The sequence below is a fragment of the Conger conger genome, chromosome 1 (assembly GCF_963514075.1).
Source record: "Conger conger chromosome 1, fConCon1.1, whole genome shotgun sequence".
Lineage (NCBI taxonomy): Eukaryota > Metazoa > Chordata > Actinopteri > Anguilliformes > Congridae > Conger > Conger conger.
The window spans coordinates 26,246,896-26,259,300 of NC_083760.1; the positions used below are offsets into that span (position 1 = coordinate 26,246,896).

General features: G+C 44.8%; 1 protein-coding gene across 1 annotated transcript in view; it reads right to left on the minus strand.

Annotated features, from left to right (window-relative positions):
• The window catches only part of LOC133141430 (AT-rich interactive domain-containing protein 1B-like), a 126,331-nt gene that overhangs the window by 36,328 nt on the left and 77,598 nt on the right, over nucleotides 1-12,405 (minus strand). The window contains exons 5-6 of the mRNA XM_061261990.1: nucleotides 11,839-12,094; nucleotides 612-710 (exon numbers count right to left, since the gene is read on the minus strand). Of these exons, the coding sequence (XP_061117974.1) occupies nucleotides 612-710; nucleotides 11,839-12,094 (355 nt within the window). The remainder of the gene's footprint in view (nucleotides 1-611; nucleotides 711-11,838; nucleotides 12,095-12,405) is intronic.

Genomic DNA, 12,405 nt, shown 5'->3' on the forward strand with positions numbered 1-12,405 from the left:
GTACAGAAGTGCTGCACAATGACTCTTAAAAAGGTGGCATTGTTGCTTTTCATTCAATAACAAGTGTACATAATAATAAATTAAACGGCATATACTTTTTAGACCCACCTGAATATAGCCAAAATAAAATGAACAGAAAAAAGTTCAACATAAAATCTGTTGGTCCATAAATTACAACAAATGGCTAGTACTTAAGCCCTTTTTGGGGCAAAAAACTTCAATGTCTGCAGCTCTCAGCTAAGACTATAGGCTGCTTACAAAGCAGGGGAACATTATGGCACTTGCGTAGCAAGATCTGCAACATCCATGTCACCTGGACTACATTATCTTAGACCATTGCCACGAGGACAGATTACAGTTAAGCTTCCAACAGTAAACTCTAGTTAGTGAACCCATGTGTGGATTTTGCCAGAATATGTAAGTCTGATCACATATCTAATTTTGGTCATTTTCACTTAGCTAGCTAAGGAAGTGAGAAACACAAAATGATTGGTTCCCTCCTATCAGCACAAACAACCTGCACTTATCTGCGAGATATGCAGTGCGACATTGATTCCTGGGGAGTGAAGTCTCTTTAGTTTTAGTTAGTGAGGGATGCTGGGTAATCATACCTCTCTCCTGGGACATGGGGGACTGGCTGAGGACACAGTGCGGTCCCACATCAGTAATGTTCCCTGGGTTGCCCTGGTTTGGCGGTGCCATCGGGGTCCCTGGAGGGGAGAGTACAGCATGACACACTGACATTTAGGGGAACATATTTTAGTGTGACACAGCAAATGCATTTAATTGGTCTCTGAAAAAAACATGTATACGTCTATTAGCACGCATTCAAGTGATTGTGTAAAGTGTCCCAGAGTTCATCCTAATGTCATAAAAACTCCAGTCAGGCAGGTGAGAGACTCGATGATGTTCCAGTGATCATATGCTTGTGGCCACCCCCTTCAATTCAAACCACACATTTCAGATCGATTACACTGGGGACTGAGACAACCATTGCAAAGCAGTAATTTTCTAATCAGTTAATAGTTTTTTTTTTTGTTTTTTTTTGCTTTTGAGATCTTCCTGGGATTGTTGTCTTGTGAAGAGATTAACAGTGCGTCAAGGCAGTAATAATATGATTATTCTGTCTTCAAAGCATGCTAGCTTTGCAGGAAAAATGCCTTTGAAAACTTTTTCATTTACTCAAGTAAATCACTGGCATCACACGCTGTGCTGTTATGGTCTCGGTCTTGAATCAGACAAAGTTTGAGGCCTCCAACTAAGCCTCCAATACTTGGCAAGTCGGCATAATGTTTTTTGATGTTGTAAGCGTGTAGCACAGGGGTGGTAAATTCCGGTCCTGGAAAGACGGTTTGTATACAGGCTTTTCTTTCCACCGATTACCCTGCTGTTTCATTCAGGGACACGAGAACAGTCTTCGGCTGTCATTCATGGGCTTCTGATTACATCTAGCTAAAATGTCAGATGGTGGAAAATGTTAGGCCTAATTAACTAATTAAGGCCATTAAGTTGGCATGAAAACCAGAAACTGATACGGCCATCTTTGCCCACCTGTGCAGTGAGTCCATGAAGTAACGTTGTTAAAGGCAGGACTAGCAAGGGACAGAAAACAATGTTCTTTTGTTCACCAAGAAGTTGCATCTGGTTTCTCATTGTGATAATACAATGATATATTCCACATTCACTTTTATAATTCAGAAAAGGATTCACTTCTAAATGTCACTGTAGGAGGCATGCATTAAAAGTAAACAAGCTTAATCACATCTGGACTATTTGCTTAAGCGCAACACTGCTGTGGCCTGTGTTCCTCTACTCCACTCCCACCCACAACTCAGAGCACATCCTAGGTTGTACCTCACTCACGTCCCACGAGAGTGTGCATCTCACATTATGTCTTCAATTATTTTAGAGAAATATATTTTAAATTATGTTATTAAGGAAAAAACAATGAAAATAAAAGAACAACTAATTTCCTTGCAAGGTGAGAACAGCAGACCAACGGATGGAACTCTATTTCTGGCAGCTTCTGTTTCTGGGGGGAGCCTCTTCACTGTGAGTCCGGGCAATGTATTACAGGTATGCAGAGTAGGACCCTTGGTCCTCAGCATGCTTCTTGCACACCTCTTCATTCTGTGCTAAAAACCAGGGAAGTGCAGCACATTGGGGATTTTGTGTGATATGACATCCCCTCTGATCTACTGTACACACACATGCATGTGCACACACACGCACACACACACACAGGATTAGACACAAGATTAATTCAGTTTGGCATTGGTGTAGGCATTTGGGGTTGTCTCATGTCTAACCTCATTCTGCCCTTCATTACTCACTGACTGGACCCATCAAACAGGACCCCAACAAACAGGGGTGAGGGGGAAGGACAGCCTTCCCAAAACATCATTGCAGTGAAAAAAAAGACCCAAAACCTCATTTGGCATTGTACCTGGTCAATAACCTGATAGAGAACCCAAATCCTTATTGGGCATAGACTCCTCCTTCTATGCGGAAGACACGATCCCTTCTCAATCTCACAACTCATCCTAAGGGAAACTCTTGTCTGACCTCTCCAGTTGCACTTTCATTTGAATTTTTTAACGGCTCTGACAAATAATTACCCCTAAATAAAACAAACACGAACTACAAAACGGTCTGGCTTTGAAAGACGGTCATTAAATAATTCAATGCGCGCCGCTTCTTTTCTGTGTCAGGGAATGAGGCGACAAAATGTAATGTGACATTTTATTTTCCCCTCTGAAAAGATCGCAAGCGGAGATGCATCTTAATTATCCATAAACGGCAGTGATGGCCAGGTTGGCTCTTATGTATTTAAATTTAAACTGACTGGCGCGGTTCTGAGTCTACCTTTACAGGCGTATCTTTTGGCCTGTGTAAACTGCGGTGACTGGGGTGCCGCGTGTGAGAATCTCACCACCCGCGGGCATTCAATAACGCAATTAGCACCATCGTCGATCCTGGCGACGGCTAGTCCCGGCGAGCAACACGAGGCTGCCTGCCACCGGCTCATTCTCGCTGGCGCTGTCTGCAACAAGCAATTTTCACTTGCAGGAAAGGAGCCACGGTAGTGTTGTCTGCAGAACTCTTAGGGCTCCGGCACAGTGAGAATTCACACAATAATAAAGTCTGGTGGTTAACTGGATTTCCACCAGGAAGCTTTGACTTTAAAAATATGTAGGATTATAAATTTAGGAATGGATTAACAGCAAAGTAATAGATAAAAAAATACACAGTGATAAAGACATAAAAAGAAGGAATAAGGCTAATCTTCATAATATTTATAAATACGCTGTTTCCACTTGCACGCACGCAGGAACATGACCAGATAAGGTATGAAATAAACAACACAAGTAATGAAAAAATTATATTCTTTCACACTAATACAATTGACAATTTTGTTTTTAACAAGTATATGTCAATGTTTTTGGCTAAACCCTTGTTTTAAATGAGTGATCTTCTATATTGTTTATGATTATACTGATCATTCTTCTGTCATGTATCTTTCAAAATCCTTTAGAACTTAAGATATTCACATGTGGACTGCCCTGTAATTTTGTGGTCAGTTTACCAATGCTGAACTTGACTGGAACCGTGGCCATATGAAACCTAAACATTTTTTTTTGGTCACACATACAAGTGACGGGTTTGCCAGTATCAGATGCTAGTTTGAGAAGGACAGTGGTGGGGTCCCCTGGCCCTCTCCTTAAGGTCAATTGAACCATGAACTCCAGTAACAAATTTTGGTCAAAAGTCTGGTGTGCCCCAAAGGAAGTTCAAATTCAGCCACAAATGTATACAGAAGTATACATCAAAATAAAGCAATAAATGGTTAAACCACCACAAAATTACTGTTTTGAAATGCTACCTCAGTCTCCAGACTTGAACCATTAAAAACCCTGAAATGAACAGGGTAGCCCACAGGAACATGAACGATTTTGTATGTAGGAAGGGTCAAGGACCCCCTCTAACATGGACACTATTCTCTTCAAGTATTATTGATAATTTTCCAAGTTTTTGGGCATAATGCTCATTACCAATGTCTTTTATTTTGTACAGACTTTCTTTGGTTATCTTTATAAGTGGAGCCAATAGGATGGTCTGGATGTAACTATATTTATGTACATACACACTTACTGAGCACTTTATTAGGTACACCTACTTATTCATTTGATTACCTAAATCAGCCAATTGTGGGGCAGCAGTGCAATGCATAGAATCATGCATATACGGGTCAGGAGCTTCAGTTAATGTTCACATCAACGATCAGGATGCGGAAAAAATGTGATCTAAGTGACTTTGACTGTGGAATGATTACTGGTGCCAGACAAGGTGGCTGGCAGAGAATGGTGCAAAAAACAAAAAAAACATCCAGTGAGCAGCAGTTCTGCGGGCAGAAAAGCCTAGTTAATGAGAGGTCCAAGGAGAATGGCCAGACTGGTCAAAGCTGACAGGAAGGTGACAGTAATGCAAATAACCACACATTACAACAGTGGTATGCAGAAGAGCAGCTCTGAACGCAACGTGTCAAACTTACAACAATAATAAATCTAAAAAATAACTCAAATAAATACCTAATAAAATGCTCACTGAGTGTACATATGTATGAAATAAAGAGATTTAGAGAGAATGAAAGGCTCAGTCTTCTTTGAAGTTTTATAATTTAAATTTAAATTTAATCATTTAAATTTCCATGTGATGCTTTATACAAGTGATTTTTGCAGCTCATGAAATGCACGAGCGCAAGGCCAAAAGCAACTCTGTTCATGCATTTTAGAGATAATAGTGCTACTAAACCTCAGTATATTTTAAATATTCCTTGGGAGGGGGAAAAAAAACAAAAAAAAGGATTGTTAGGGCAATACGAGACCCTTTGAAGAGGCTTTTTGGTCTTTGAAGTTTTTAAAGGGTTTCAAATGTAAACGGCGAGAAGCGGTTCAAAGACCCACAAGAGCACTCGTGGCCACATTCGTACATTTTCGGTTCAAAGGTTTTCCCATTTCGAGACTCGCTCCGTGTTTCCGACGTTCGGATGGGAGGAATTTCAGCCGGGCCGACAGCGCGGACAAAGCGGCTTTAACTGGAGATGAAAGGCGGCGCGGTAATTCCAGCGTACCTCGGGGGGAATCCGCTAACGCCGGAAGAGGCTGAGATCCCCGCCGCGGTCGTAAAACGCGGGAGAAGGGCTCGGTCAGCACCGGGTCTGCGCGCTACGAAAGCGGCCCCCGCTACGAGCGGTCTGCTGACTGCCGTCTCCGTCTCGCGGGAGCCATGCCAGCTCCGCGTCTCCGTAATGACGACTGGATCCCGGCGAACAGGAGTCAACCGTTTCCCAACCCCGGGCTAATGGAAGCTAACTCTCCCAGTAGGGGTGAGGTAAACGCTCTCCTGTGGACCTCATTACTGCCGAGAGAACAAGAGAGGCGAGGAAGAAACTGCAGCTTAAGCAAAAAAAAAAGGAAGAAAAAGGGTGATAGAAAGCGCAAGTGATTTTTTTTTTTTTCAAATCAGAAATATCACTTGCGCTAACGGTGCAGAAGGCAGCAGGAAAGTAAGCGCAAAGTGTTTTTGCAAAGTGTTCAGTTACTTCAGCCAGCTGAGCTGACTTTTAAATGATACAGGCCTACCACTGCACAGTACATAAGTGCCTCCCATGGCAGTTGCCCTGTTGAGATTTGGTGACATACTCTTTCTCCAAACCTGTCAAGGCCAGTATCTGACTTCCTAATTTGCCGTTCCGTTCCGACATCGGTCGTTTTGGTGAATTGTGGTAAAGTCGCTGCAGGGATCGTAGCTCTGCAGACACAAACCCCCCCCCCCCACCCCCAAACTCCTTTAAACGACGCAATCTAAAACCGAGGACTTCAAGTGACCTATTAACTCTGCTCCCTGTTAGCTTGTTTTCGCCGATGTTTTTGCATGCGCCTTCGAGCTTCTTCCTGGAAGCACCATATGGAAATGCAAATATTCTCCGTTAGGCGCGGGGGGTTGTCGATTCAGACGGAAGCGGAGCGAACTCCCATTCGCGCGGAAACCACCGCAGCCGTGGGGTGAGAGGGCTCGAATGCGCGCGGAGAGATCCTGTTCTAACGGCGGGGCGTAAAAAAAAAGAGCGCTGGATGTGCTTCTCGCCTAAACGCTCATTACCATAAAACACGGCGGCTCTGTGGCCTGGCGATTAAAAATGCTAATGAGGCACGGAAATGAGATGCGGGAGGGGCAAAGGTGAGACTGATCCGGGCCTGCTAACCCCCCCCCCCCCTCTCCCGCTTGCTGGATCCCAGCGACCTTTGCACGCCCAGCCTGGGAACGCTTGGAGCGGCGTGGCGAAACTGCTTTTTCCGGACACCCTCCGCAGAGAGCGAGAGAGCGGGAGAGAGGGGGAGAGAGAGCGAGAGAGAGAAAGAGAGAGGTTCAATGCTTCAATGGTGTATATTCTTTATATGTTCGTTTCTGTGCTTTGGCAACATAAGCTATATCTTGTCATGCCAATAAAGCATTTTGAATCTGAACTTGACTTTGAGAAAGAAATAGAAACAGAGGAAGTGGACTTTTGACGTCCTTTATTGAACATTCCAACAAATCTACCCACCACATCTACATGTTAAAAAATATATATCCTGAGAGAGAGAGAGAGAGAGAGAGAGAGAGAGAGAGAGAGAGAGAGAGAGAGAGAGAGAGAGAGAGAGAGAAAACACAGCGTTGGGAAGGGGGGGGGGCTCAGAGATGTTAAATGGACCTTGATAGACCTTGAAAACTGAAGAGTTTTCCAGTTTTTCAGCAGCGACCACATGCATCACAAGAGAATGAGCCTTTAATACAACTCAGAATAAACACCGATTCAGGTTCACTTTAATCATACCATGTGACAATGACCAACATTTATATGCTACTGTACTACTGTGTATGCTCAAAATGGCATGGCTGTACTATGGCCAATCCACAAGAAAAATCCTGCACAGATGTGGATATTTATCTATATATCCCCGGAAAGCAAAATGCTTTAAAGGGATATTTCACTTTAGTATAACTATTTTACATTAGTTCTCTATCGTTGATCTATTACCCTCCGTAGTGCATTAAAACTATTCATTTCAGCAATAATGAATGGTATGGGAGGAACAGCAATGGCATTAACGGACAGCAGGGACGGCTGACATTGCAAGTATTCATGCTATGTAGCTTGTGCTAGTATAACTTGTATGAGCCTCTAATACAACTCAGAATAAACACCATTCTGATTCAGGTTCATCTTAATCATACCATGTGACAATGACTGTGCAAATAAAATGGGGTAAGCTACACAAAATGACACGTGTTTACACCAAAATGCGAAGTATGCCTTTAAAAGTGCTTACAAGAGACTCAAAGACCCCTGCTACAAGACAGAGAAATTAATGAAGTGCAAGAGAGATGGAAGAGCACAGCAAGAGAAAGAAGCGAAATATACAGCAAGAGAGAAAAACAGGAAGCTAAAGGGACAAGAAAGCGGAGACAGAGAAAGAGCTGGAGAGAGAGAGGGGAAGAAGCGGAGATGGGCTGATGCTGCTGAAAGCTGACAGATCGCTGTGTCTGCTCGTCTTGCGCTTCGTCAGAAGATGAATGCTAGAGAGCACCGAGCCTCTGGCCTACTTTAGGGGCATTTTTGCTGAGGGCGATTTCTGCCTGAGTGTCTGGCCGTCACAAATCCCACCCGCTTAGCGCCCAGCTAGCTAGCCCCAGATAATCTCCTCCGCTTCTCTTCTCGGATCACAGGCGAGGGGGGACAACCGATACCTGCCCACATCCCCTCACCCCGCGCCCACCAGAGCGGCAAGCGGAGTGGAAACCGGGTTGGTTGAGGGAGCGCTGGGCTGTTTAGAGATTGTTGGAGGGGTTGGTGTCACAGAGAGAAGCCGGCATTACCCAACATCCCCGTCACACTCCCTCACTCGCTGTCAGGTGTCACAGGGCTACTGAGCGCGCTCCGTATGAAGCCATGCCGCCGTGTGAGGCTGTCAGTCTACAGCTGAGGGAGGTCAGGCGTGTCGATGTGTCATGCTCCACGCTTACTGGTGTGTACTGTTCTGGAGGGAGGTCAGGCGTGTCGATGTGTCATGCTCCACGCTTACTGGTGTGTACTGTTCCGGAGGGAGGTCAGGCGTGTCGATGTGTCATGCTCCACGCTTACTGGTGTGTACTGTTCCGGAGGGAGGTCAGGCGTGTCGATGTGTCATGCTCCACGCTTACTGGTGTATACTGTTCTGGAGGGAGGTCAGGCGTGTCGATGTGTCATGCTCCACGCTTACTGGTGTGTACTGTTCTGGAGGGAGGTCAGGCGTGTCGATGTGTCATGCTCCACGCTTACTGGTGTGTACTGTTCCGGAGGGAGGTCAGGCGTGTCGATGTGTCATGCTCCACGCTTACTGGTGTACTGGAGCCAGAGGGGTGGGCGGGGTCACTGGCTATCCCTGAAATCTGATTGGCCACCCCGGTTGCCACCCAAAATTTCTATCACGTAACTGGCTGATGATTACATCCGACCACCAGAAGGAACAGGTTCGTTCAGTGCACGTTTCGATCGGAATGGCGGTGAACTGGAAGTAGAGGAGGTTTGACCATTTTGGTTGGTTTGACTGATTTTTTTTGGTTTATGAATTGCATTGTACTTTTTGGAAGTTGAATTTGGACCATGGATGAATGGACTTAAATAAAACGGGTTGTTTCGATCCTGGACCACCGTTCTACCATCACTGTAAATCCAGTAACAATAACAGTAAATCCAGTAAGTAACAGTAAATCAAACAGCCTGTTTACAAACAATATCACTCTGCCCGTTATTTTGTACCGCAGTACCATGGTGAAGATATTATCAGATGCAAGGCTGGAAGCGAGAGAGATAATGTCAGTCAGCGGTCATAAATGTGAAAGCTCGCTTCAAAGCTACTGGAGACCAAATGTCACGGACAGAGAACTTACTGGCCGGCATTGATGTCAACGTTACCACAGGCCCAGCAGTTCAAAGGAGAACCGAGAGAGGAGACATTTTATCCGAGCCTGAACAAATTTTTTCAGTGGCTGTACAATTCATAGCAGCATCCAAATAAACGTAAATAAAACCAGTTGAACAGCGAACTAGATGTGGCCACGAAGCAACAAAGTAACTATAACGATGCTAATTAGCTTGCTAGCAGTTGTTTTCTATTGCCTAGCAACCATTAATTGTGTTCTGTGGACTAAATTATCTGAAGGAAGAATAGTTGCTTAATAAAAATAATGATTTCGAAAATAAAGTAATATTGCGTCATCAATTAATTGTTTATAAATGTTGTTTTATAGAAGCTCCGCTTCGCATCGTGCCTAACCACACACTTTAACCATGACTGTATTCCCTATACAACCTGGCCGCTTCTGCCTTATTGCTGAATTAAGAAATGGAGTATGTAGTGGCGGAAAGAGGAAAGAAGGAATTGAAAATGAAGATAAGGATGAGAAATATGTAGTTGGAATGAAGGTGGATGGGTGGATGGGACGGGATGGGAATCAAATTGCGTTTTTAATGATGTCCATGAAATAGGGAGGTTCGTGAAGAAAGAAATTAGCGAAGTTAGAGCAGTGAGGGTAACCAGGCGGGGAATTGTAATTGTGGAGTGCCAATCGAAAAGACTGAGGGAAGCTTTAAAAATCAAAAGTTTTGGAATGACGAAAGTTGTATGTTTTTTAATGAGGGGAAAAATCGCTTCGGAAAAGGGATAATCAGTGGGGTTCCATTATCGGGAGACAAGGTTTTTGAGGTGGTTCTGGCAAAGCGGATGAAAATGTATAGGGAGGGTGTTTTAGAAGAATGCGGGTCACTATTACTTGAGTTTGACAGGGATTTACTCCAGTCTGTAAAGGGTTTATTGACACTGGATGTTAGTTACAGGGTGAGGGCATATGAAAGGGTTCCACTGAGGTGCTATTGGTGTCAGGACTATGGAAATGTGGCAGCAGTTTGCAAAAAAACTGGGTGCACAGGTGTGGAAGGAGCGGGAAAGAATGATGTTCAGAGGAAGACTGCATGTTGGCTAAACATAAGGCTGTTTGTTATCACTGTGTGAAAGGAGGAAGAGGGAAAGTGAGGTGGAAAAGACATGAGCACAGGGTAAAATAACATATGTACAGGCAATGAGAGTGAGGGAAGAAATGTGAGGAGACACCCAGATAGAGCTGGGATAGAGGGGAAAGATCTATCAAGATGTTGGCCGAGAAATCATGCATATGGAAAGGAGAACGTTTTTGACTTTTATTGCGATGGTGATAAAGTGTGCAAGCGAGATCAAAGGAAAATCAGAAAGGATCAGGATGATGGTGGGTGCAGCTAAGGCAATTTTAGGGATAACTGATGTAAATGGGGGCGATATTCAAGGGATTTTGGTGAAAAGGTTTGGAGGGAGTTAGACGCCAGGGATATAGGGAAATGATAAAGAACTGAGACAGTAATATTCCCGGTTCTGATACAGTAATATTCATCACAAGTTCTCAGGCCATTGACCCCTCCTATAAGGGGAGGGGGTCAATGACAAAGTACCCAGTTGTGCCCCCCTGCCCTGCACCCCTGGAAGACTCAGGACCTCACGCCTCACATACTCGGCTTCCACTGTTAATGTGAGAAACGCGGGGTTATCGCTCAATAGCGACCCTTCTGGCTGATTAGGTACCTGCAGTTGTCCTGCTGCATGCAATTCGAGGTGGGAACACCCAAAAATAGGATTTTAACATTCGAAATTTACTCAACAGAGCAAAACTGAAGAAACAAATACACGGCAAAAAAGCAAAGAAAATATAGAAGGCCCATCTGTGTCATAAATGACTGTCATAAATCATAGTTTCTCAGCACATTGTCACTGAATCCAGTTTATGTAATTATAACGTAACCCTAATGTATTTATAATTACAGTCGAGTTTATGTAGCACAGCAAAATTTGGCGTTCCAAGCATTTCTCAGGTTTTGTTTTTTTTTCCCCCCAATATATTATTTTGGGCAGAATATTTTTAGGCGCACAATTAATCAGGTCTGTGGGATACTTTTGGCTCAGTGTGCTGTTCTGAGATTCAATCTGCCGCCTCTCGCCTGGTTTTGAGGCTTCGCAGCTGCAGACGTGCTTTTCATTAGTGTCAATCACCCCTGAACGCGCTCAGTCCAGCCCCCCGCCACCATCAGCCGCTCACTCATGCGTTAGTCCCGCCTCGTCACCGTGATTGACAGGCCAGAGACAGCGCTGGTCTATTCGTCAGATGTCAGTCAGCAAAGATGGTCACAGTCAACAAATGCGCATTCCCGCGGACCTGTCTCAAACCTGTCGGAAATTCATTAAACTTACATACTGTTTATTGCTTTCGTTTATTTATTCAATAAGTCGTTGACTCTGTAATGAGGAAGAGCCATGCCAAATCTGCTTCTTCTTTTGAAATGTTATTGTTTCCATAAAATTTAAGAATATTAGGCTTGACATACAGTATTAATCAACCTCTTCCACCCCTTCAATGCTCTGTTGAATATTATAAATGTGATTATACTCCTAAAATTCTGTTTGCAAACACCAGGTATAAAAGGGCAAATAATATTAGCATGATAAATTCCTCACTATGCAAATTGTATCCCAGCATGCAGCACCAACTCCATTTAAAAAACAAACCTGACCATAGCATATAAATGCAGAAATACATTATACGCAGCAAGAATGCAGGATTGAGACGAGTCTGGCCATCTGCTTATAGCATCCTAGTGGGTGCGACCTTGTAGGCCAAGTAGGCCTTGTCGCCGTGGCGTGTGGGTGTGGTAGTATTGGCGTGTTGCCGTACCTGGGATGCCGGCAGGCGAGATGGGGCCGGACCGGGACTGGGTGGAGCCGGCCGGTGAAGCCACAGGCGAGGGGGAGGGGCCGGTGCGAAGGCCGACCACTTGCGGCGAGGCGTGGGGAGAGAAGGGCGACTGGGCAGGGTTACTCTGCTCCCCCCCGCTGCCGCTGCTGCTGCTGCTGGAGCCAGAGGCGCTGACTGCTGAACTGAGCCCCGCCTCCGTCCCCGTCGGCAGGTCGTCAATGGAGCCCGACAGGTCCTGGAGCACAGAGGGGAAACAGGAAGTGAGGAGGGAGCAGGAAGCGGTGTGATGAGGCGATGAAGGGAACAGGAAGTGCTCTGACTTTTTTCATTGGTTCATCCACCGAGGCATGTAATTACGACGTGTTTACTTTGTTGTGCATGTGACCAAGGACACAAATGAACAGTGAGCAGTGAGCAAAACTATTATACTTCCTGGTACCCGATTGGTGGCCACCTACCTAAACATCATTGCGAACCAGCTCCATCCCTACATGGCAACGGTATTCCTCAGTATGACCTCTTTCAGCAGGATAATGCGCCCTGCCA